The sequence below is a fragment of the Microtus pennsylvanicus genome, chromosome X, assembly GCF_037038515.1.
Source record: "Microtus pennsylvanicus isolate mMicPen1 chromosome X, mMicPen1.hap1, whole genome shotgun sequence".
Taxonomy (NCBI): Eukaryota; Metazoa; Chordata; class Mammalia; order Rodentia; family Cricetidae; genus Microtus; species Microtus pennsylvanicus.
The window spans coordinates 117,581,065-117,607,475 of record NC_134601.1 but is presented as its reverse complement, the minus strand read 5'-3'; the positions used below and the strand labels follow the sequence as shown (position 1 = coordinate 117,607,475).

The following is a 26,411-nucleotide window of genomic DNA, read 5'->3' as shown; positions in this document are numbered from 1 at the left end:
TCTAGAGATGGAATTGCTCTTCCTCCCCAAAGCATAGCTTCCATCTGAAGACAGAAGGGAATTCCCCTTACAACCAAGAGAAATTTGTGGTTTGAGGTTCTTAAGGTAACTGTAGTCTACAAATGCCTTCTTTACTACTTGTATGTCTATTGCTTTAAGGACTTGCTTCTAATAGCAAATTGTAAGTTTTGTTCCCCAAATCTAGACAACCAGCTCAAATCTGTTGTGAAGACATGTGCCCTGCTGGTTGGGAGAAGAAGTCTACGCCATCCTCTATGACAGCAGAAACTACTCAAAGCTTAGGGAGAAGCAATAGCGAGCAAATGGGCGACACTAGTCCCAAAGCACACGTCTATTTGATTTGAGACTATAATGCATACTGTACTTAGGAGACAGGGCCAGAACTTCACACTGGAAGAAGAAATGAGGACAGCCTATACCATGTAAAGTCTGAAAAGATGGCATCTGGCTGATGTAGAATGAGACTGGCCCAGGCAGTTGACCAGCTATTTGGTTGCACTTTGCAAAAAGAAGTGCGAACAGCACAGAAAAAGTGCAGGAAAGAGAAAAATCCAAATCCACTCTGGTTCTATGATTCGGGACCAGTTAAAACTGTTACCCTATTCACAGAGATACGGGTAATAAAAGAACAGTCTTACAACCGCTTTTCCTCCTGTTCATGTTCACAGTAACAGCTGGATACATACGAATTGCAAAAAAAGCGACAGAAAGAGCTTTCAGTTTTAAAGCAGGCCTTCTCTAATCAGTCTCTCGCCAGCACCGTTTCAGACCCAAGTACGATGTGCCACCTAGCAGGTCTATTTTAGACACTTGCTCACAGCGCCTCATTTGTGTGGGTGGCTTTATGTTGTCATGGAAGAGCAAGCCACTGTTCTCTCCTTCCAAGGGCATTGCTTCCAGCCATCAAGAAGTGGCTTAGCCAGGGCTTCGCAGTCCTCAGCGTGGTTGTCATTGTGGCTCAGGTGATTCTTTGTTGGGGGTGGAGCTATCTTGCATCATAAGATGTTCAACTAGCCATCTTCTGGTAGTGGTGGTTGCAGGACGAGGGGAAGGGGGTACACAATCATCCTCATTTGAGAACGACTGAGCTAATCCAACAAAGACTTTTTCTTGTAGTCTAAATTCATATGATGTTGATTTTCATCTGATTCTTAGTGACCTGCAACACTTGACTCACAAGATTTGCAAATCATTAAGGACAATGTTCTTATTGCCCTGCCTAAGAGCAGCCATTTCCAGTTAACTCTGAGGTACTAGAAGAGAAGAGGAAGTACTTCTTTTGGGGGCAGAAAGGGACCTGCTATGAAGCCCAGGCTGGCCTTCAGCTTACAACCCTCTAGCCTCCGCCACCAGAGGGGTGGAACTACAGGCATGGGCTTCAGTGCCAACCAAAGGCACTTTGGTTTTCTTTTACAATCCTTTGTTTTTAAGATGTGGGAAGTCCAAGAAGAATAACTAGAAACGAAATAGGCCTTAAGTACTTGAAACTCACCTCTCTGTACCCTCCCTAGTCCTTTGCCACGAAAAAGGCGCAGAGGGAAAAGTGACTTGCTAGAGACCATACACTCACTGAATCCTCCTTCTCTGGGGGCACAAGGCAATATTTCCCAACATGCCTGAAGAGCTTAGGTCTCTAAACAGTAATAAATTAGAGAGTCTTTACAAGCCAGAGTTTAGGTCAGTCATGCCCCTTGAGAAATGTAAATTTTACAAATGACAGAATACTGCAACCAATTAGTGCAAACAAACGTTTATTGTGAAATCTTCATCCTACCCTTTATTAGGTATTACATCATCAAAGCACTTTGTGGCAATGAAAATAGCTTTTACCCCTCTGATTCACCCAATATTCCATTAAAGCTGCAAAAAAATGTGCAATCTGCTTGAAAAATAGGTTGCTCTTATTTACTCATTTGTGAAAAGTCAAAAATTAAAAAAGAAAATGATTCTAGCTAATTTGCCTTTCTGCCTCCCACCTACACCCCAAAATAATTAACAAAGATAATTTGTTTTAGATGACTTTTTAAAAAACCAATGCACCTTTCCCCATGTCCTAATCATAAAAATGTTTTAAAGCCCTTATTTACTTTCTCGGAAAAAAGGTGGCCAGCCGTTGTTTTTTAATTGGGAGCATGTGTATTTCCTGGGAGTTCACTTTCTTTAACTTTATGCTCCGGTTTTTGATGGGTTTCCTAAGGGGCTCGGCATTTCCCAGGGAATCTTCTCCTTGGCTGTTGATGTCATAACCCTGAAGCACAGAGTCTTCTCTTTTGAAGGAGAAGTTTTTGGTGGATACCCCCGAGAGGCCTTTAATCTTGCCACAGAAGATGGTAGGCACAGTGTCTTCAACAGAGACAATGACCTTCGCTGTCTGGGGCTCACTTACAATCTCAATGTTATTTTCAGCCTTCACCTCACTGCCAGGGTGGCTGGACTGGCTGACCAATTCAGTGCCATTGCTTCCGTTGATGTGGTTATCCATCATGGCCGAGGCCTCGCGAGACTTGGCAGGGGCAAAAGTCATGTCCATACTGCTAGGAAGTTTCTCCAGCGCAGTGTGACCCTGGCTGTCTGCCGACACGCTGCTGCTGTCATACAGTGTCTCTGGGGGAGCCTCGGCCTTTCGGTGGGCTGCCAGGGACAGGTCTAGGGCTGCATCCTCTTGGAAGACAGGGGGGCTAGCTTGGCTAGCCTTGAGCCAGGGTACTGACTTCATGGAGAGATCCAGTGCCTCGTTCTCACTCCCCATCTTGATGACTGTGTGGCGGCTGACCTGAAAATACTCTTTTGGCTGGAGGATGTCTAGGGACTTCAGTTCATCCTTTTCCAGGGTGGTCTGGGTGCCTTTGAAGGAGTGAAGGCTGAAGGAAGATGGTGGCTTGGGGAAACTGGGGCTGAACTTGGATTCAGAACTCTGAGGCACTGGGACAGGGATGGGAATGGGCACTGGCACTGGCAAGGGGACAATCACAGGATAGGGCACCAAGAGGGTAGCTGGTGGGACCAGGGGAGACAAGGGAGAGTTAAAGGGCTGCGGAGGCACTGGAGCATAGCCAGGAGGAGGCTGGCAAGGTGGAGGGCCCAGAGAGCCTTGGGTGGGGAATAAATTCTGGAGCACAGCTTCAAATGGCAATGTGGGCTCCTGCGGCTGGCTTGGGATCCGCAGGTCCAGGAGCTGAGGCTGGGCCTCAGAGTCCTTGGCCCCCTGGAAGAGGTTGTTGTGGATAGCATTGGAGGAGCATGGGGCCTCCTGTGGCAGGACCAGGGGGGAGTTGAGGTGCTGGAAAACATGCTGCTCTAACACCACTGGCAGCTGTACGGGGCCTTGTGTTGTCATCACGTAGGTGGCATTGCCGTTGGGGTTGAGCTCCTGGGCAGAGCTTCCCTCCACCTGCATGTGAATGGGCATCACCACCGGGCTTTCCCCGAGGCACAGGGGCTGCAGCACAGTGGCCGCTACCTTCAGAGCCATGCCACTCTGAGACTCAGCTGGGGGGTTCAGAATGGATGGGGTCGGCACGGTCACCAGGGCCTTCTTGACCAGGTCAGTGGAGTTGATGTTCCAAGCCTCAGTAGTTATCAGCTGGGCCATGCCATTCTCTAGTCTGTTGTTGGCCAGAGTGGGAGAAGAATCAGTCATGTCCATAGAGAGGTTCTGGGACTGCAGGTCGTCCATCACTTGGCTCTGGTGCCACGTGGCCTGCAACACAGAACACACAATGAGAATCTTTCTTAAGAGACTATTTTTAACTGCCTCGCAAGATCTCTCCAGTCTCAAAATAGTTTCCATAGCTTAGTTAACTGGGCAGCACAATCCAGCTCGCTATGTATACATACTCATTATAGATATTTCCTAATATACACGAGCACACCCATATGATCAGCTGTGCTTATAAAGACCCAATTTAACAGGCGATTAAGTTATAAACACACATGATGTAATCTCTAAATAGCCAAGTGATGTTAAACAGGATATTTTTAAGCCTAATACTCAGCTTATATTTTGATCTTTCAACAAAAACAAAGTTTCGTTCCACATTGCTCTGTCAGACAGTTAAATGTAGAGATCTGAGCTAGTTCAAAGTTGGAAAGGCAGCAGACTTACTTTCCCTTAAAGAGAAACAAAACCTTGTCTCATTTGAATAGTCTTTGGCTATAGAATGGCACATTAGAAAAACTCTTTGTAGATGTAATTATGAGATTGTTTTGAAATTATGGAAAATTTCAGAAAGCATTTCAAGAACTCTGTGGCAAAAATTCTTCCAATAGGTTTGGAGATTGAGAGAGCAGTGTGTTTACCCAAGGCTCATTATAGTTGTCTTACTGTCTCCCACTAGCCAATCACATTCCCTTTGCTCTGATCCTGGGAAACCCCGCTCCTCAGAGCAAAGGGAAAATGGAATGGTTTTCATGCATGGTCATCGAGCCCATTAGGCTCACGTGTCCATCTTTGTGACCCCTGCCCTCCCCCAGCATCTAATTACCAAGAAAAAGGAGAGCTGATGGGTCCAGGTCTAGGAGAAATGAAGGATCTGTTGGAAACAAAAACTGTCCAAGGTGAAAGCCATGGTCTTGATGCCCTACATGCTTCCTGAACACTGACAGCCACTTCCTAGGGGGCCAAAGAAGCCCAGAGAGGATGCTTCCTGGAGGAAGCAGGGCTGCAGCTGCAGTATGGCTCTCCATGGAAACGCGTCCATATTTAGCCTTGTTACCATGGAGAAGGCAGGCACCATGTCTAACTCAGGGATCTGTGCAGCCCTGGAGTGTGGTTGGGCTTAATAATAATTCAATAATCCTCATTTTCACTGGAAAAGCCTGAGGCAAAACCGATTCTTGACCTCACCTGTCTTTCCTTTGTAGACTTCTGTTGTAAGAAGGCCACTAGTTAGTTCCCAGCCGCTTAGCCCCGAAATAACCACACAGAAACTGTACTAATTAAATCACTGCTTGGCCCATTAGCTCTAACTTCTTATTGGCTAACTCTTACTCTTAATTTAACCCTTTTTTCTTAATCCGTGTATCGCCATGAGGCAGTGGCTTATTGGGGAAAGTCTGGGCATCTGTGTCTGGAGGGGCTACATGACTTCTCTCTGACTCCGCCTTCCTTCTACCTTGCTATAGGCCAAGCCAGTTTCTTTATTCATTAACAAATAAAAGCAACACATAGAAGAACCCTCTACACCAGACTTTAGTACTGTGGTCATCATGCCCTTATCCTCTCACCCCTAAACTGCCATCACAATCTATCAAACAAGAGAGAGAGGTAAGCCACATCTCGGTGTTTTAAATGCAGTCTTACTATAGGAATGCAGTCTTAACAAATGAACAATTCCAAGACATTTTCAAGCCATCAAAATATGTCAAATGCACAGAATAAGGAGTTGCTTTGAGGAAAGAGGGGGTGGGGAAAGTACAAACAGCTCTGTAGCGTATAACTGGTGTGTCATGCTTTTGGCAAGAAACATTGCAGTAATTCCAAGGGAGGACCTTAAAGCCCGTGTCCCTGTGGGCAATCTGCCCTCTGGAAACTACAAGTTGACCCAGTACCTTGGCAAGAAATCTCCTTAGGACAGTTGGGAGGCAGCCTGCTTCTAGAAAGCCTAGCCAAAGGGCTTAGTTCTTCTTGAGAAGACAGAACCTTAATTCAGCCCAGAAAACGTCTTATTTTCAAAATGACAATCATTCTCACATGCATACATTCATTTACTTATGTAACTCATTTATTTTGTGTATGCTTACTGCATTCTGAGGACTAGCGTTTAAGCTATGAGTAAGAGATGAGGCTTCTATTTTCATGAACCTTATAATCTAGAGAAGCTGTACGTTTTCTATCAGACAAGATCTGTAGCATGTTGTGTTGTAGGGGGAAACAACACACCAGAGGAGGCAGCAGCAACAGCTGGCTAAACGTTTATTGCAGAGGCACACAGTCCTGTGGAGGCTGTAGTAATCGAAGATTTCCTCTACAAAGGTCCAACTGGTCCCTCACACTTGTAGTGATGAGGCGAGCAGGCCTGCTTTTCATCCCACCCGGCTCCTGCACGGCTAGCTTTACACCCGAAATAACAACACACAAATTGTATTCATTTAAACACTGTGTGGCCCATTAGCTCTAGCCTCTTACTAGCTAACTCTCACATCTTGATTAACCCATTTCTATTAATGTGTATTGCCACTTGCCTGTGGCTTACCGGCATGAGTCTAACCACCATCTGTCTTGGGTAGGAGAAGCATGGCGTCTGCCTGACTCTGCTTTCTTTCTCCCACAATTCTGTTCTGTCTTCCCCATCTACCTATGGTCTGACCTATCAGGCCAAGCAGTTTTCTTTATTAATTAACCAATGAAAGCAACAGATAGACAGAAGACCCTCCTACATCATACACTGGCTGGAACTCCCATGAAAGAATGAGAAAAAGATGAGGAGAAGCTTAGGTGGAACTGATAAGGACAAGGGCAGCAACTGTCAGAGAAGCCACCTCCAGACACCTGCACAAGACTGATGACTAAGAGGTAAAAGCAGAAACCAAGACATACTCTGTGCCATCTTTGAGTTTTCTGTACTTCCTCATGAGAACTGTGTCTATTTAGATTTCCAGAAGTGATAGTCTCCCTCCCTAGTCCTTCCTTCTTTCAACTTCCCCTCACCCACTCCTGAGGAAAAGAAGGCAACTCTCTGAATGCCTCTCTACCAGTCACTTGCACATGCCTTCACCTCAAGTGCTAGCCCCTCACTGTTTCCTGGGAAACTTTCTTAGTTCCCTCTGCCTGGCCCTGATCTAGGCCTGCCACCTCCTGCAGAACTCTCCTGATCAGGGTGGGAGGATTGGACCTTGCCAGGGTAGGGGACTTCCCAGAGGTCTCTACCCCAACATGCCTGCTGCCTTTCCCAGCATTGTCCCGATAAGGCCACGAAAAAGGGACCTTTGCACGGTTGGCTGCCTCCCACAGACAGCAAGATATGGAGTAGTTGCACATTTGCCTGGCTCCACCCTCTGCTGAGAAATTCCAGTGCATGACTGACTGCTCAGTCTGTGAGATGACGTTTTCAGAAGACTAGAATCATGCCCATTTGGTCAACAGGGAAATTCATTCCACAGTGAAGTCAGATAACTAGCTTAAGTATACTCTGAAAGCGGAACTAGAATTCCAGGCCACTCTCAGGCATCCTCTCCGTATTTTGGTCTCTAGCCAGAACAATCACCTGAGGAGAACTGCAGCAAAGACAACCTGAGAATAAGACCTAGTCACAGTAGAGGCCACGTGTTTCCCAACAAACTCATGAACCTGTCAGAAGTCTGGTTTCTCCCTGGGGCTCTGCTCTAGCTCGTCCTCACTGGCGTTTCTGTTATTGGGGAGTACAGCCTGAAGTGACTACGGCAATTCTACGAGAGGACCAATGGCAGGACATCGCTCAGCCTACTAGCCGGTACCCACCTGTCCTCAGGTCACAGAAGTGACAGGAAGACTAGCAGGTCCTTCTTTTCTGGGGCCTCCTTGTTTCTGGAAACAGACATGACAAGCTAAACAGCATGCAGGCCACTCCAGAGTGCAGGTGGAGGAAATGAATTTGAAGTATTTCGGGAGTAAAAAAGAAAGGAAGCCACTGGACAGTCTCACTTCCGCCTTTCTTGCCATAAGAGTCTCAGCCAAAGATTGCCTGTGAATAACTCCATCCGTTTCTCTGGAGGGTCACTGGCATGCCAAAACGGGCTGTTTCTGCTGCTTCTTCTCTACCAGGTATGACACTGTTCTCAGGGATACCCCGGTCAAGAAAATACAAACAGATTCCACCATCTAGCTTGTCACACTCCAGAAAGGCATTTTCTCTCTTCTACTTGTCCCAGCTCTTCTTGTTCAACCTGGCAAACAATACCCTCCCACAGCTCCGTACAATGTCAACAGTGGACAAGGGGTGATGATAGAGGGTGATGCCTCCGCCATTGCTGCTGCAGAAGCTGGTATTAGAAGTCCTGGCTATGTACGCCCTGAGAATAAAAATAGCAACTCATGAATTGAGGGTTCAAAGGGCAAGTCTATCTCCCTGAGGATGAGGCCAGAAGGTAGTTAATGACTTCGAAGGAAGTAGAGGCCCATCATCCCCACTCAGCCAAGCTGCTGATTAGTGTGGGAAGAGGATGCGCTTGGGCTTTTTCAAATCGAAGAGCATCATAGCAACCACTAACTTAAGCTCAAGCAAAGGGAGCAGGGAATGTCTCCTTGTGTTTGGGTTTCCTAAAACTTCATTTTCATATAGTTTTAAAAAAACTCACCAACCATTTTTCCTATGTTCATTATCACTGTGTTTAAGAGCATGGTGGAAGGAGATAAATAGAGAACACACGCACGGGGGGGGGGGGGAGAGATCGAGATCTAGTAAATGATGACAATGATGGCTAAGAAGAGCATGGCACATGGGCACTCTGGACCTACTTTCATTTTCTGTTCTTGGTCAGTTGCTCGGCCTCACCCCTGTAGCCTATATGTCCCCCAGACAGACTCTGGGAGAAATAGCAATGTAGAATGGTGGGAAAGGAAGGTCTGAGAACATAGCTGGACCTAGAGGCTTGTAAAGTCAAAGATTTGTTGTATTATAAATATCAACTTATGCCACAGACAGGTTCTGACCCCTCAGCCTGGAGCCCTCTCTGGCCTTTGTCTTTACCCAGCTAACTTCTGCTTATGGGTTAGATGTTGGGACCCAGCTCAAAAGACACTTCCTTTATTCTCACGGAAATCCCACAGGACTCAGACTTAACCTTGTCTAGTCCCGACTCTGCCCTCATACTGAATTTGTGTAGTTCCTTGTTTCTTTACGAGCAGCAGACTGCCTTCCTCCTTGGAGCTGACATTGTGTTTAGTGAACAGTAGGCACTTAGGAAATGTTTTCTGGATGAATTGGTACATGAATGAATATTCAAGCATTTCTGGGCTTGGCATTGTCACCCTTTGTCTTCTGACCATGGGGTTGCCATTTGTAGAATCCTGGTGAACTAAGGTGTTGAATTTTATAAGCATTCCTCTAACCTATTCCAGACATTTCTGACAGGTGAGAAAACGAGGACCTAGAGTGGCCAATGCGCAGCAAGACCAGTTACAACAGAGGTATATGAACTTTGAGGAAGAGTACAGGGTGGGCCCGTGGTGTCATGGGATAGCATAATGGTGGCCGCCACCTCCACTGTGAGGGACTCCCATGAGACAGTATATATGTGAAAGGATTTTGTGGACAAAGAATGTGGGACCATTCTGTGTTTGTCTACCGTAACCAGGAAAAAATTCAGAATGACTATTCTCTTTATAAGGAACCACATATATGATGGAGGTGATCTCAGATACATCTCCCAGGTGGTAAGTCAGTGAGCAGAATCACATCCGCACCTACCATCCGTAGAAGCTACCCTGCTTCTCTGGCTGTCTCTTCCACAACATTGCACAGGAATCTACTTTAAGCTGACATATGTTTATATAAGTGCTACTTTCTTTTATAAGGAGGCTTCATTTGTGGCTTCATCTAAAAAGCAAGCTACTTGATTATTTCCATTCAGATAATTTGGTCATTCTCCAGATGTTAAAATTCACCTATTTCCTTATTGTGGATATTTAAGACTATGTGTATCTCTCTTTCTCTCTCAAACATACACACACACACACACACAGCAGCTTGCAAATAACCTACTATCTTTACCCATAATGTCCTCAGTCACATCCTAACTCATACCACTGAAAGCACCCCTGAAGACCCTGTGCCAACTCAAACTAAAAGAATCTCAGCATGTGCTATAAACTCCAGTGGCAAAGTCCCTGACTCAGGGAAAGCCTGATTTTTGAGCCATGCATTTACAGGGTATACTAGGAGCCCTTTTAGAGGCCCAGATCACCATCTAGATAAAGGTTTGACTGTATTTTATGAACTGAAAGCATCTTCACCATAGAAGCTAGCCAAACGATTGCACAGGGTACCTGGTCTGAGGAATCAAGCAGCTCTAAGCAAAGACTTCAGGAGTGGCTACTTCAGTGTGGAGGGCAAGTGGAAAGGGATTTATTTCATAGCAACTTGAGCCAAGATCACTTGTTGCTTGAAGGCCCTGTGGAGCCCTTGAGATTACTGAACTGAGGTCATTCAGAAAGTGGACTTCACTTAAGGGAAAACAACTTTAATGACCTGGGCTAATTTGGACATATTCTAGGCGAAGAGGCTCGAGCAAGGTTTAAAAATCCCGTCTTTGGGCCTCTGTCCCTGTTGAGGAGTTCTGGAGGAATCAAAGACTACGCCTGTTCCCAGTGATGCTCTTTATCATAAACAGGGTGCAAATGCGACTCATTATCCTATTCCAACAAAATAAATCTCACCTAGATTTTTTTCTAATCAAGACAAGTTTCTTCCCTATAGCAATTATTTTTTAAATGATTGACACATGTCACTTAATGACTTTGATATATGCTGAGATCCATAGTGTTGGTCAAGTTTGTCAATTGTAAACTCAACAGGCTGTGTCTGGACAATCGGATATGATTATGATGTTACTTGGTGATACAATCTTGTGGAATAACCATTGTACTGCAGTCCATTTTTGATCAAAGCATTGTTACATGTCACATGGCTGTGCATCCTGGAAGTTTCCGGAGAGCTATTTTCTCCAGTGGTAAAACACCAATAGCCCTAGTTTATATGGAGCAAGTACCAGTTATCAATTATGTCTGGTCCGCAGGACTGTCTACATCCTTGTTGAAATTGAAGTCCTTGGAGCAGCTACAACAGCATCCCTCACAAGCTTGTTTGAAATGCAGAATCATAAGCCAAAACCCAGATCCACTGAATCAGGATCTTCGTGTCAACAAGATCCTTGAGCGATGTGTACGCATATTAAGGTTTGAAAGCACTTGCCTATTACTGGTTCTCAAACTGAGCTGTGCACTAGAATTTCCTGGGATCAATTAAAACATAAAATGCCTGGATCCCACCCCCAAGACTGATTCCACTATTATGGGATGCAGCTTGGGTCCTGGAGTACATAAGGTTCACCAGGTGATTCTAATGTGCAATCAGGATTGCTCCTCAACCTACAGCTAGAGCACAGGACAGCTTTCTGGCTTTCCTAGTGACTGATCTTCCTTCTTAAGTCACAGAAAACACGGAAACAATTATCACCCCAAACCCTCTCAACCTCCCTCTGGCCCTCACATTGTCTCCCTATGGACCCTAATCTCATGAAGAGGTGAGAAGTTTCTCCCTCTTGCAAGGGTGGTTTGCTAGGGCCCTCTGAGAAAATCCTGCTCCCTTCCATTCAGTCCCCATTCCTATTCCATTTCCACCTTTGACTAGGACTTACACAATACCCTCAGTAAATTAACCAATTCTGTATAAAAAAATCACTGGCCATTAACTATTGGCCAGCGTATTTTTGTCCTTTAATGCCATATACACATATGGTTTCACCACTCAGGACCCAGGGTGCACTATCTAGGAAGCAACTCCAACTGGGTTCAAAAATGGGTTTTCTCTCCCCACGGGGTGTAGTAATTGTCAATTACTTACTCCAGTGATTGAATTTTCTGAGCTTTAAACATCGCACAAAGCTCTGAACATAATTATTACTTGAACGCATTCCTAAATTGGTTACAATATGAAAAACAACACAAAGTAGTCACACACCTTACATTTGGCTCTATTTTACGTGCAGAAACTTATACAGTCCTCCAAAAGGAATGTGATGATCCAAATTAACATTGGAAATGAGTTACTGAAACCACTACTTATGTTATTAAAGCTATGGTGGTCGTACAGATTTCAGCTGAGACCAACCTTAGTAAAGATAGGCATTGACTGTGGAAAGTTTTGTCAGAAAGTGAATACAGTTATTAGATCTGCTCCTAAACTGGTTTAAAATCTATGGCGAGCACAGATCCAGTGTCATTAACTGGCCATTGACATCAACAGTTTGAAGATGGTCCTGGAGAAAAAGAGAAATGCATGGCCCAGGGTGCTACAAAAGTTATATATGTTCAGTTTATCATCTCATACTTCTCATTCTCACTGTATTCCTGTAGCAATGTTAATACAAAAACATAGGAACACAGGCGGTGTTTATGTGTCTGTGTGTACATTTTTCCCTGATGGGAGCATATGAAGGAAATGCTGCCACTCAGCAAGAGAGAGAGAAATCTCTCAGGCAGAGTCCAGTTAGATTTCTAGGGCTCTTCTGTCTAAATAAGTTTAGACTGGTCACTAGCCCAATCCATCCTTCCAGTTTTACAGAGCAGGAAGCTGACACCCAGAGGTCAAGTGGCTTTTTCAAGTTCACACAGCACAGCGAACACTGGGTCTCAAAACTGTGTTTCTTCCACTGAAGCACATTATCTGACCCATTGTCTTTGTTTCAGATGTTAAAGGACACTGAGGAACGTGTGAGCCAAGCAGAATTGAAAAGAGGGAAGCCCCAGTTCTCAGGCCTGATACACCATGTCTTTGTTGGCCTCTAGAAGAGTTGAAGAGAAATCTGGGAGCCTGGCTGGGTGGGTCATTCTACTTCCTTTCTCTTTCTGGTAAATAATGCCATAAAGCTCTCCATTTATTTTCTCATCTACTGTCCTAACTGTCGCTAGCCTGACTCCTAAGGATTAACAATGGCCCTTGAGACCATTGCAGATCCTAGCATAAGGCAGGAGTAGGAAACCAGATTTGTGTTCATTCATTTATCCATCCTTTCAAAAATTATCTGGGGACCTACTGTGGTCTAGACCTGCATTTCCTATTCTATTTTCTCTAAAGAGACATCACCTTTTTTATTGGCTTAGTTCTCAAGGCAGAAACCAAATCCACACTTTCCCAAGGTTGTCTGCTTTCTCTATTGTTCTTTCCAGGCTCATATTTCCTATGGAGATGAAGGAATACATTTCTACAAGGGAATACCAGTTCCTAGACAGCTGTGTGGGGGTGATATGAGGACAAGGACTTGCTCTAGGTAGAGGCCAGTGTTTATTTTCTATAGAGGGCCGATCCTGACATTAGGAGGAGAGACATGTTCTCCTCACATTTTGATGAGTCTCCATAGAAGGGAAGAAGAACGCCCCAGCATCACAGGATACAATCACGAGGACCTGTTGAGGTGGTAGGGCTTGCTTAAATCGACAGTGACCTGTGCGAACTACCACTGCTCATCCCTGCCTTCAGCTGAGCCTCTACAACTTTCCACCAGACACCCAGCCTCCAAACATTCTCAGGTGCCTGAGCTAGAAGGGCAGTTTGCACAAAAGCACAAGTCACCTTTGAGGTCAGGCCTGGTCTGTTATCTTGAAGAGCTAGGGTGTGAGGGAATTTTTTTTTCTGGCAACAAAGAAACCTCTTAAATTTGGAATGAAGAGGGGGGAAAAACCTGCCTTCTGAAAGAGAAAATACTTCTAATTAGATTGAGATACAAAGGTTAAATTTTTGTTCTGGGAAAAAAGATTGTTTATAATCCTATGTCATTAGAAGGACATTTTCCAGAAACCACTATGCCAGAAATAGACCCTCTGAGGGGTCACTAGAAAGAAGGAGTACAGAGGACTTGGGTTCAGTGTTTTCCCTTTTCTTAAGGCCTGTGAGCCCCTCATCAAGCACTGGTGTAGAAATGGTGCCAGTTCATTCTGGGCCCAGGCTCAAACTTCAACTTTTACTAACTGTCGGTTGGATAGCCTTGGGGAAAGTTAGTTCCAAGCCTCAGTTTCCCTCTCTGTAAGACTGAAAAATAAAGGCCTCTCATGTGGGATGGTTGTAATGTGAAGAGAGCTCTCTTAAGTAAAGTACTTGCTCCAGCGCCTGGCTCATCAAGACCTAGACCTTCAGCGCTGTCCTCCTTGGCTCTACCATCATATTTTAAAAAAACGAAAAGAGACAATAGTGTTATCACAGTATCAGAAATTCAAGATGGTAGGAAAAGATGTAAGAAATATTTTTAAAAATCGGCAGGAAGACTAGAGGAGAAAGAACAAGAGCAAAACTTTATATATCTTGTATATGTGGATTCATGAGCACTTTCAAGGATTCTGAAGTTCTTGCCATTTAGCTATGCATAGTTTCACTTAGAATCCTTTGGTTTTCCTTCTTTGCACAAGGGCTTAGGTAGCTTTCTCTCCCCACTTACCAATGGTAATAGGGTCATCTTCTCACTCACAAGAACAAAGGATTCCTGGAGAGCAGGAAGATAAAGGAAAGGATAAGGGGGAACCAGGAAGCAAAGAGGGACTCTGTGATAACTAGGCCAGAGTAAAATACGTATGCCTAAGCAAGAAAGAGCTTGCTCAGCTTAAGTGTTAGAACATCTCTAGGGGAGTTGTGAGGGAATGAAACACAGAATGAACGTTCTTCAGTGGGCCACAAGGGGGCAGTGTTAAGGTGCAAAGGCTGCAGCAGCTTAGCTGTTTCCTGGTATGCTGAGAGGAGACATAAAGGAAACTGAATTTGGGGGTACACTTCACAAGAACAAGTACCACAAGAGCATAAGAAAGATGGTCTTCATTTTGGCAGGACTTCTCTCTGCTTTTAAAATGACCAAACACACTCACTCCAGACTTTCTGTGCTCCCAGTCCTAGGAAAATCTACACATGTGTGCCTTCTTACTGTTTCTCGTCTTTACTTGCATTTATCCTTACATCTGGCACTTCCTGCTTCCCCTTGGGCAGTCAGAATTGAGTCCCCCCCCCAAATCAAAATTTGATTTTCTAGAAAGAAGCTAATAAACTAATTTTCAGTGCTGTGCTCGACTGTCTTGATTAGGTATATGACTGATAAAGCTCAAGCATTATGTTTCCCTGACAGATATAATAAATGTAAGCCGGGAATGATAAAGCCATGGAAAAAGAAATGGGATTCTAATTGAGAAACTTCGAGACACTAATCAGGAAGAACCTTCCGGTCTATCTTGATATCTTTCCATAGAGACTAGACCTTACAAGAAATAATCAAGTTAGCTGGCAGTGTTAAAACGGTACCTGAGTGTAGCATGGCCTCCGCCTTTAGGCACTCAAAGTTAAGGAAGGATACGAACGTGAGATAGTTAGTCATATCTTTAGAGACTCAATAAGCAAACATTTATTTCTCATCCAAAAGGAAATTGGTCATTTTGTGCTTTCCAGTATGGAGATTTGGGCAATATCCAGATGGTCTTTTCTTCATGGGACCGGGTTACTGGACTGATTGCCTCCCACTATTCTGGTTCCTGCTTTACCATGAAACTCAATGGTCATTGCCTCTGGTGATGAGCATGGTGAGGAAGATTGCAGGGAGAGTTGCTGGTTTTGAGTGAGCCCAGCTGGCAAGTTATTTTGGGTTTCCCACTTAGAAAGACCTTAAGACAAAGAATTGCTGGAAAATAGTGTATTTGGGGGCGGGTCAGAAAAGACCAGAGAAGAAATGAAGCAGAGAGCCTGGAAAGGAAAAAAAGCAAAATTATTAAGCAACTTACCAACTTAAACAACTGGAGCTTAGTTCCACTAGGGAACGGCATGGAATAGTGAAGAGCATGTTCTCCAGAGCTATGGCAACGGAGAGGCTAGGATTCCAGCCATCACTAGTCAAGGGCTAGTGAAAGATGTGTTCATTCTTTGACACTTCGAACTAACCAGCATGCAGGCTAGGCCTAGCGCACTCCAGAGACCAAACCTAAAAAAATAAACTTTTAGGGAGAGTCGCAGGTGTTTGAAGTAAGCAGCCTCTAGTAAGAGGTAAATATGAGGGACATGGCAGGATGCCAACATTATCGCCTATGCCAACCATACCTTCAAAATGTCAGTGATCATGACATCACTAATTTAGGCCACTATGCAAGGTCATGTGTTTCCCCAGAAAAGGTGGACCCTTTTCTGCCTCATGTGAAGAAGACATTATGCTTTAATAACAATGCCCAGGCCTCAAATGAATCAGCTCATGAGAAATGTAACTCAAGATTTTGTAAAAAGCAAGGCTCCCAAGGAGACCAGAGAGGACTAGCTATCAAAAGCAAATTTTTGAAGAGATGGTCAGTTTAGTTGATATGTTCCTTTGGTGAAATGTATCTGGAGGCCCTCCAGAAAGACCTTTTAATATTATTTGCAAGACGTCCCTGGGATAAATAACAGAGGAAGTCTCTCCTCTAGTAATCCTGTGTTCCAACTCAGGGACCAAAATTAAATAAACACCACTTCACCTCCTAGTGCGCACCGCCTGATGCTAATGACGGTGATAATGATGGCAACCTTGCTCCGAAAAGTATGCAGACAATGTGTGGATGGGGTGCGGAGGGCTTACTTATCTTTTAAACAGTGTGATTTCTTTCCTGAATTCTGTTTTCTCAGAAGCATCCCTCTGCCTGGGGGCAACTCTCTTAAGAACAATACACTTGGCAGGATCTTATGGATATTGAGTTGTTTCAAGTCACTAAATATTCATTGTATTTATCTTAAAGCAAGTGTCATGGTTTAAGCTAATGTGGCATAAACAACACAGAGGTTGGGTGGGGAAGGGAACAGATCAGCTCTAGAACATCTAGCTAGCTGGCAATGGAGAATATAGGCGTTAGTTCCTACTTAGGCAAAGAGTTCCTTCTGAATGCATGTGATTACTTACACACACACACACGCACACACACACACACACGCATGCACACACACACACTGTGTGTGATCAAGTAGGAATGAAACAAGGGTGATGCTCAAATCAAGAACTATGTCCACTCCTCTTTCTCATCTGTTCCATTCACAGTGTTTTCCCATCATGTAACCTTTATGGCACAGGGAATATGCACTGCATCTTGCCACTTGGTCAGCATCTCAGCAGAAAAAATAGGAGAGCAGAGGAGGGTTTTCTACAAGTACAAGACTGGAGGAAATGCATAAGAGGACAGGTGTGTCCAGCACGGTCCAGCTAGCTGGGCAGCTGGAACCCAGGACTAGTAATTGCCTGGAAAAGAGACAAAGATGCTCGGAACATTAGACAGATGTCCAGCTTTTTCAGAGTCACCCTAAGCAATGAACTTCGTGCCCTAAAGGATCGCCAACTCAACCAGGACAATTTTCAATGAGTACAAGGCCTCAGTTCAATAATGAGACATTTAGGTGGGAAGGACAGGAGGAAGCAATTTAGTTCCCAGGACTTTGCTAGCTCCTCAATACCTGATTCTTTACAGCCTCTTGTTCACACATCCACGGGAAGATAATGATAAACTGTTTACTGAGCTCTGACTTAGCAAGTGCCAGGCACCCTGCAAGGTACTCTACATTCATTTTCTCATCGGTTTCTCAGCAACCGCGGCAGATTGCTACCACCTTGGTGGGATTTGATTTGTTGGATTATTGTTTCCTACCTCCTTCCAGCCCTGTGAATCCCCAGGAAATGGTTGTTTTGATGGGAGAGAGGAACAAAGCTTTCCAGAACATGAACAACACTCACTGCAGGAAAGGAAGGTGGGAGGGAAGTGGAGTAGAGATTCTTGGGAGCCTGCATGGGGGTAGGGAGAGTAGGTAATGTCTCCTGCTTTAGAACTCATAATTGCTTGGCCTAATTCTGAACCTTGGACAGGCCTAGCTTTCGTTTCCTGGCCAACCTCTGCCTTAGTTCCCTTCTCTCCCATCACTGTCACTAGTGTTTACTGGGCCCCAAAGGATACAGCCAGAATCAGCTGTCCCTTACCTGTTTAGAGCTCAGTTCTTGTTTCCTATGTAACATAGTTTGGATACGTGTACCTCAGAGGTCCAAGTGTTAAAAGCTTAATCTTTGACCCAGGGAAAACTTTAAGAGGTGAGGCTTTATAGAAGCTCTTTAGACAATTGGAAATATGTTCCTGAAGTGAATAATGGAATGTCTGGACCTCTTCTTCCTCTCTTCTTCACTGACTGACTTTGAGATGGATGCATTTTGCCTCTCTGTGCACTCCATGCCCCAACGTGCTATTTTGCCATAGGCAATAAAGTAACAGGAACAATCAACCATGTTGTCGCTTGAAGCTTCCAAAGTTGAGTGCCAAAATAAACCATCTTTTTAATAAGATGATTGTCTCAGATATATGTGACAGTAATGGAAGGCTGACTATGCCTCAGAACTAGCCTGCTTCCCAAGCAGAAGCGCAACACCAGCCCACCCAAGAACATTTCATCTAGGGTTGACTGACTCGCTGTTGATCCCATTTATCTCCCCTTATTCCCGGACTACAGTTTCCAGTCTACCTTGCACTTAGTGGTGATCATTTCTGAATGCTAGCCAATCAACGGGGAATAAAAGTAGTGGGACCCACTTCAATACCTGGCTCATAGAAACCTTCCTTTCAAATGTGATGCTCCAATCCTTTTCATAAGGGCCTGTGGGAAGCCACCTAATGAAGACAGTTGAACACAAGATGTGAGGGCCTATATACCGCTCTCTAGTCTTAGAGGTAGGGTATCCATCAGAAACATCCATTGGGGTCTTTGTGTGACTGAGAAACCAATGCTCATTATGTTTAAGCTTTAGTATATTTTCAATTTGTTGCTACAACTCAATGTAACAGTTGCCAGTTCTATACAGTATTTCCGGGGACCCACTCTCAAGTGTTCACAAAACTAAGTAGGGGGTAAATAGGCTGTCTTCACCATCTGGGAAAATCTACTGAGCTGCTTCCTCTATGCTCAGAGCCTCCCAAACCCACTGGCTAAAAGACACAGCCACAAAAGTAGCCCAAATGCCTCAAGCCAGACGCCAGACTTCCGTCATACTAACTTCCTTGCTGTTGTAGTACCAAGCACCCTTGGCTGCTCCTTCCTGATTGGAGCTGATGTATTAGCGTGAGTTGTTTACTGTTCTTTGAATGGTTACTGCATAAATGAGCCACCGAACACGTGTTTCATCAGCATTGACCATGTGTTTCATCAGCCTTTACAGAGACAAAGGGGAGAGGCAAGGAGAGGCAGAGAGAGAGAGAGGCAGAGAGAGACAGAGAGAGGCAGAGAGAGGCAGAGAGAGAGACAGAGAGAGAGCCAGAGAGAGGCAGAGAGAGACAGAGAGAGAGGCAGAGAGAGACAGAGAGAGAGGTAGAGAGACAGAGAGAGACAGAGAGAGAGGCAGAGAGAGGCAGAGAGAGAAGCAGAGAGAGGCAGAGAGAGGCAGAGAGAGACAGAGAGAGGCAGACAGAGGCAGAGAGAGGCAGAGAGAGACAGAGAGAGGAAGAGAGAGGCAGAGAGAGGCAGAGAGAGGCAGAGAGAGGCAGAGAGAGACAGAGAGAGGCAGAGAGAGGCAGAGAGAGACAGAGAGAGACAGAGAGAGAAAGAGAGAGGAAGAGAGAGACAGAGAGAGAGAGGCAGAGAGAGGCAGAGAGAGGCAGTGAGGGAGACAGAGAGAGAGGCAGAGAGAGACAGAGAGAGAGGCAGAGAGAGACAGAGAGAGACAGAGAGAGAGGCAGAGAGAGGCAGAGAGAAGCAGAGAGAGGCAGAGAGAGGCAGAGAGAGACAGAGAGAGGCAGAGAGAGGCAGAGAGAGACAGAGAGAGACAGAGAGAGACAGAGAGAGGAAGAGAGAGACACAGAGAGAGAGGCAGAGAGAGAGAGGCAGAGAGAGGCAGTGAGGGAGACAGAGAGAGAGGCAGAGAGAAGCAGAGAGAGACAGAGAGAGGCAGAGAGGAGAGGCAGAGAGAGGCAGAGAGAGAGACAGAGAGAGAGGCAGAGAGGAGAGGCAGAGAGAGGCAAAGAGAGACAGAGAGAGACAGAGAGAGGAAGAGAGAGACAGAGAGAGAGAGGCAGAGAGAGGCAGTGAGGGAGACACAGAGAGAGGCAGAGAGAAGCAGAGAGAGAGAGACAGAGAGAGGCAGAGAGGAGAGGCAGAGAGGAGAGGCAGAGAGAGACAGAGAGAGGCAGAGAGAGGCAGAGAGAGACAGAGAGAGGCAGAGAAAGGCAGAGAGAGGCAGAGAGAGACAGAGAGAGGCATAGAGAGGCAGAGAGAGAGACAGAGAGAGGCAGAGAGAGGTAGGGAGAAGCAGAGAGAGACAGAGAGAGACACAGAGAGGCAGAGAGAGAGATAGAGAGAGGCAGAGAGAAGCAGGGAGAGACAGAGAGAGACAGAAAGAGAGGTAGAGAAAGACAGAGAGAGAGGCAGAGAGAGACAGAGAGAGAGGCAGAGAGAGGCAGAGAGAGACAGAGAGAGACAGAGAGAGACAGAGAGAGGAAGAGAGAGACACAGAGAGAGAGGCAGAGAGAGAGAGGCAGAGAGAGGCAGTGAGGGAGACAGAGAGAGAGGCAGAGAGAAGCAGAGAGAGACAGAGAGAGGCAGAGAGGAGAGGCAGAGAGAGGCAGAGAGAGAGACAGAGAGAGAGGCAGAGAGGAGAGGCAGAGAGAGGCAAAGAGAGACAGAGAGAGACAGAGAGAGGAAGAGAGAGACAGAGAGAGAGAGGCAGAGAGAGGCAGTGAGGGAGACACAGAGAGAGGCAGAGAGAAGCAGAGAGAGAGAGACAGAGAGAGACAGAGAGAGGCAGAAAGAGGCAGAGAGAGACAGAGAGAGGCAGAGAGAGGCAGAGAGAGACAGAGAGAGACAGAGAGAGGAAGAGAGAGACAGAGAGAGAGAGGCAGAGAGAGGCAGTGAGGGAGACAGAGAGAGAGGCAGAGAGAGGCAGAGAGAGGCAGAGAGAGACAGAGAGAGGCAGACAGAGGCAGAGAGAGGCAGAGAGAGACAGAGAGAGGAAGAGAGAGGCAGAGAGAGGCAGAGAGAGGCAGAGAGAGGCAGAGAGAGACAGAGAGAGGCAGAGAGAGGCAGAGAGAGACAGAGAGAGGCAGAGAGAGGCAGAGAGAGACAGAGAGAGACAGAGAGAGACAGAGAGAGGAAGAGAGAGACAGAGAGAGAGAGGCAGAGAGAGGCAGTGAGGGAGACAGAGAGAGAGGCAGAGAGAGATAGAGAGAGAGGCAGAGAGAGACAGAGAGAGACAGAGAGAGAGGCAGAGAGAGAGGCAGAGAGAAGCAGAGAGAGGCAGAGAGAGACAGAGAGAGACAGAGAGAGGCAGAGAGAGACAGAGAGAGGCAGAGAGAGGCAGAGAGAGACAGAGAGAGACAGAGAGAGACAGAGAGAGAGAGGAAGAGAGAGACAGAGAGAGGCAGTGAGGGAGACAGAGAGAGGCAGTGAGGGAGACAGAGAGAGAGGCAGAGAGAAGCAGAGAGAGACAGAGAGAGGCAGAGAGGAGAGGCAGAGAGAGGCAGAGAGAGAGAGACAGAGAGAGAGGCAGAGAGGAGAGGCAGAGAGAGGCAAAGAGAGACAGAGAGAGACAGAGAGAGGAAGAGAGAGACAGAGAGAGAGAGGCAGAGAGAGGCAGTGAGGGAGACAGAGAGAGAGGCAGAGAGAAGCAGAGAGAGAGAGACAGAGAGAGGCAGAGAGGAGAGGCAGAGAGGAGAGGCAGAGAGAGACAGAGAGAGGCAGAGAGAGGCAGAGAGAGACAGAGAGAGGCAGAGAAAGGCAGAGAGAGACAGAGAGAGGCAGAGAAAGGCAGAGAGAGGCAGAGAGAGACAGAGAGAGGCAGAGAGAGGCAGAGAGAGAGACAGAGAGAGGCAGAGAGAGGTAGGGAGAGACAGAGAGAGGCAGAGAGAGACAGAGAGAGACAGAGAGAGGCAGAGAGAGGCAGAGAGAGACAGAGAGAGGCAGAGAGAGACAGAGAGAGAGGCAGAGAGAGACAGAGAGAGAGGCAGAGAGAGACAGAGAGAGACAGAGAGAGAGGCAGAGAGAGGCAGAGAGAAGCAGAGAGTGCAGAGAGAGGCAGAGAGAGACAGAGAGAGGCAGAGAGAGGCAGAGAGAGAGACAGAGAGAGGCAGAGAGAGACAGAGAGAGAGGCAGAGAGAGACAGAGAGAGACAGAGAGAGAGGCAGAGAGAGACAGAGAGAGAGGCAGAGAGAGACAGAGAGAGAGGCAGAGAGAGACTGAGAGAGACAGAGAGAGGCAGAGAGAGGCAGAGAGAAGCAGAGAGAGGCAGAGAGAGACAGAGAGAGGCAGAGAGAGGCAGAGAGAGACAGAGAGAGAGGCAGAGAGAGACAGAGAGATACAGTGAGAGAGGCAGAGAGAGACAGAGAGAGACAGAGAGAGAGGCAGAGAGAGACAGAGAGAGACAGAGAGAGAGGCAGAGAGAGGCAGAGAGAGACAGAGAGAGGCAGACAGAGGCAGAGAGAGGCAGAGAGAGGCAGAGAGAGACAGAGAGAGGCAGAGAGAGACAGAGAGAGACAGAGAGAGACAGAGAGAGGAAGAGAGAGACACACAGAGAGAGGCAGAGAGGCAGAGAGAGGCAGTGAGGGAGACAGAGAGAGAGGCAGAGAGAAACAGAGAGAGAGAAAGAGAGAGACAGAGAAAGGCAGAGAGAGGCAGAGAGAGAGACAGAGAGAGAGGCAGAGAGGAGAGGCAGAGAGAGGCAGAGAGAGGCAGAGAGAGGCAGAGAGAGACAGAGAGAGGCAGAGAGAGACAGAGAGAGAGAGGCAGAGAGAGGCAGTGAGGGAGACAGAGAGAGAGGCAGAGAGAAGCAGAGAGAGAGACAGAGAGAGGCAGAGAGGAGAGGCAGAGAGGAGTGGCAGAGAAAGAGACAGAGAGAGACAGAGAGAGAGACAGAGAGAGGCAGAGAGAGAGACAGAGAGAGGCAGAGAGCAGAGAGAGACAGAGAGAGGCAGAGAGAGAGACAGAGAGAGAGGCAGAGAGAGAAGCAGAGAGAGGCAGAGAGAGACAGAGAGAGGCAGAGAGAGACAGAGAGAGAGACAGAGAGAGGCAGAGAGAGAGACAGAGAGAGAGGCAGAGAGAGGCAGAGAGTATAGACAGAGAGAGGCAGAGAGAGGCAGAGAGAGGCAGAGAGGAGAGGCAGTGAGAGGCAGAGAGAGAGACAGAGAGAGAGGCAGAGAGGAGAGGCAGAGAGGAGAGGCAGAGAGAGGCAGAGAGGCAGAGAGAGACAGAGAGAGGCAGAGAGAGGCAGAGAGAGGCAGAGAGAGAGAGAGAGAGGCAGAGAGAAGCAGAGAGAGACAGAGAGAGGCAGAGAGAGGCAGAGAGAGACAGATAGAGGCAGAGAGAGACAGAGAGAGAGGCAGAGAGAGACAGAGAGAGATAGAGAGAGAGGCAGAGAGAGACAGAGAGAGACAGAGAGAGAGGCAGAGAGAGGCAGAGAGAAGCAGAGAGAGGCAGAGAGAGGCAGAGAGAGACAGAGAGAGGCAGACAGAGGCAAAGAGAGGCAGAGAGAGGCAGCGAGAGACAGAGAGAGGCAGAGAGAGACAGAGAGAGGCAGAGAGAGGCAGAGAGAGACAGAGAGAGACAGAGAGAGGAAGAGAGAGACAGAGAGAGAGAGGCAGAGAGGCAGAGAGAGGCAGTGAGGGAGACAGAGAGAGAGGCAGAGAGAAGCAGAGAGAGACAGAGAGAGGCAGAGAGGAGAGGCAGAGAGAGGCAGAGAGAGAGACAGAGAGAGAGGCAGAGAGGAGAGGCAGAGAGAGGCAGAGAGAAGCAGAGAGAGACAGAGAGAGACAGAGAGAGGAAGAGAGAGACAGAGAGAGAGAGGTAGAGAGAGGCAGTGAGGGAGACAGAGAGAGAGGCAGAGAGAAGCAGAGAGAGAGACAGAGAGAGGCAGAGAGGAGAGGCAGAGAGGAGAGGCAGAGAAAGAGAGAGAAACAGAGAGAGAGAAAGAGAGAGACAGAGAGAGGCAGAGAGAGGCAGAGAGAGAGACAGAGAGAGAGGCAGAGAGCAGAGAGAGACAGAGAGAGGCAGAGAGAGAGACAGAGAGAGAGGCAGAGAGAGAGACAGAGAGAGAGGCAGAGAGAAGCGGAGAGAGACAGAGAGAGGCAGAGAGGAGAGGCAGAGAGAGGCAGAGAGAGACAGAGAGAGAGGCAGAGAGGAGAGGCAGAGAGAGGCAGAGAGAGGCAGAGAGAGGCAGAGAGAGACAGAGAGAGACAGAGAGAGGAAGAGAGAAACAGAGAGAGAGAGGCAGAGAGAGGCAGAGGGAGGCAGAGATAGAGACAGAGAGAGAGGCAGAGAGAAGCAGAGAGAGACAGAGAGAGGCAGAGAGAGGCAGAGAGAGACAGAGAGAGGCAGAGAGAGACAGAGAGAGACAGAGAGAGTTGCAGAGAGAGACAGAGAGACAGAGAGAGAGGCAGAGAGAGGCAGAGAGAAGCAGAGAGAGGCAGAGAGAGGCAGCGAGAGACAGAGAGAGGCAGAGAGAGGCAGAGAGAGGCAGAGAGCGGCAGAGAGAGGCAGAGAGAGGCAGAGAGAGGCAGAGAGTAGAGACAGAGAGAGGAAGAGAGAGACAGAGAGAGAGAGGCAGACAGAGGCAGAGAGGAGAGGCAGAGAGGAGAGGCAGAGAGAGGCACAGAGAGGCACAGAGAGAGGCAGAGAGAGGCAGGGCCGTCAGCAGTTTTGTTTCCTGAGCCGTGAAGCTCCTCAGGTGGCCAGGTTTATGCCAGTCAGTGGAAGGTGGCAGAATACAAAACGGGGACCCTGTTATAACACAGGCAAACAGACATACTGGGAGAGCCAGATCACCTGACTTCTTATCAGAGGAAACTACAAGAACAGCCCTTCCTTTGCTCCTTGGACCTTTAATGAAAGGTTTGCTGATCTGTAGCACAGGGAAACTTGGATCTGCTGCCTTTTTCTCCACCTGAGACCATTTGTAATAAGATCTCGGTGGGTTCTACTTTGAGTGAGCTCACCATCTATAGCTCCGTGCTCTAAGAGCCCTTTCCCCTTGTGCAACATACTGATTTTTCTAGGCAAAGATTGTCATTCAAGAGTCTTTCCCCAACCATTGCCCAGGGGAGTGTCATCAATAGCAAACTTTCGCCTCGTTTTTAACATTATTGCATTCCTTTTGGGTTTCTTTCCAAAAATACTGGTTCATCTAAGGAAACAAGAAGTTCTTGCCACATTGGAATGACCAAACTGATGAGAACATTTGCTACACAAGTTGGGCTTCCATGGGCAAAGGGTATGTCCAAATAGCTTCTGCAGCTTTAAATATCATCTCAAGAAGTATGCAGGGGCCATTCCTACTTTATTGATGGGATCCTTGACTCATTCTTCCCCTTCTGATCCCCAGACCAGGGTGGGTAGATTTCTCTGTAGCTATAAGCTCCCTGAATCTCTACGTACTTGACATAGAAGCTGAGATGTCTTTCTTTTCAGAAGGACATGTTCTGTCTTTGACTCAGTGAAGCCCTTATCCTTGTCAGCCACAGCTCTCACATTGGGGACACAGTAGCTGCCATCGTAAGGCTGCCATTTGGTGTGGGAGGTCCTTCTGTATATGTGTTGCGTTTATTGATTAATGAATAAAGAAGCTGCTTTGGCCTGTATAGGGCAGAATAGAGCTAGGCGGGGAAGATGGAACTGAATGCTGGGAGGAAGAAACCGGAGTCAGGGAGAAGCCATGTATTCCTTCCTGACATCAGAAAGAACTTTACCCAGTAAGCCACAGCCATTTGGTGATACACGGATTAATGGAGATGGGTTAGTTTAGGATATAAGAGCTAGCTAAAAATATGCTTAAGATTTTGATCAAACAGTATTACAAATAATATAGCTTCTGTGTGATTATTTTGAGTTATGGCAGCCAAAAAATGAACTAGCAGCCTCCGACTGTTGCCTTTGAAATTCCAATCATCCCTTTTTAAAAATTTATTTATTAAAAATTCCCACCGCTTCCCATTTTCCTCCCACTCTCCCCCTTCCCCTCCCCCTCCCTTTCCAGTCCTAAGAGAAGTCAGGGTGCCCTGCCCTGTGGGAAGTCCAAGGCCTTCCCCCCTCCATCCAAGTCTAGGAAGGTGAGCATTCAAACAGACTAGGCTCCCAAAAAGCCAGTACATGCAGTAGAATCAAAACCCATTCTCATTGTCTTCTCAGTCAGCCCTCATTGTCAGCCACATTCAGAGAGTCTGGTCTGATCCCATGCTCGTTCAGTCCCAGTCCAGCTGGCCTTGATGAGCTCCCATTAGATCAGTCCCACTGTCTCCGTGGGTGGATGCACCCCTCGTGGTCCTGACTTCCTTTCTCATGTTCTCCCTCCTTCTGCTCCTCATTGGGACATTGGGAGCTCAGTCCAGTGCTCCAGTGTGGGTCTCTGTCTCTATCTCCATCCATTGCCAGATGAATGTTCTATGGTGATATGCAAGATATTCATCAGAGTGGCTATGGGATAAGGCCAGTTCAGGCGCCCTCTCCTCTGCTTCCCAAGGACCTAGCTGGGGACATCTCCTTGGACACCTGGGAACCGCTCTAGAGCCAAGTCTCTCTTGTTCCAATCATCTCTTTATCCACATCAATATTTGAGATTTATGTGGTTCACTTGGTAGAGTGTTTGCTTTCTATGCACAAAGCCCTGGGTTCAGTCCCCAGCACTGCAAAAACAGGGTGTGGTGATGGATATCTTAATCCCAGAAAAGGAGGATTAGGATTTCAAGGTTACTAGCTCCG

At 46.9% G+C, this 26,411-nt stretch overlaps 1 protein-coding gene across 5 annotated transcripts in view; it reads right to left on the bottom strand.

Moving 5' to 3' along the window:
- Positions 1–1,755: 1,755 nt before the first annotated feature.
- Rai2 (retinoic acid induced 2) overlaps positions 1,756–26,411 on the bottom strand; it is a 69,842-nt gene continuing 45,186 nt past the window's right edge. For 4 of the 5 annotated variants that reach the window (XM_075957949.1, XM_075957946.1, XM_075957948.1 and 1 more), the window contains one exon: positions 1,756–3,721. In XM_075957949.1, the coding sequence (XP_075814064.1) occupies positions 2,105–3,697 (1,593 nt within the window). In that variant the 5' untranslated portion in view covers positions 3,698–3,721 and the 3' untranslated portion in view covers positions 1,756–2,104. Of the gene's footprint in view, positions 3,722–14,148; positions 14,194–26,411 lie in introns of all 5 variants that reach the window. The other variant, XM_075957945.1, reaches the window with a different exon arrangement.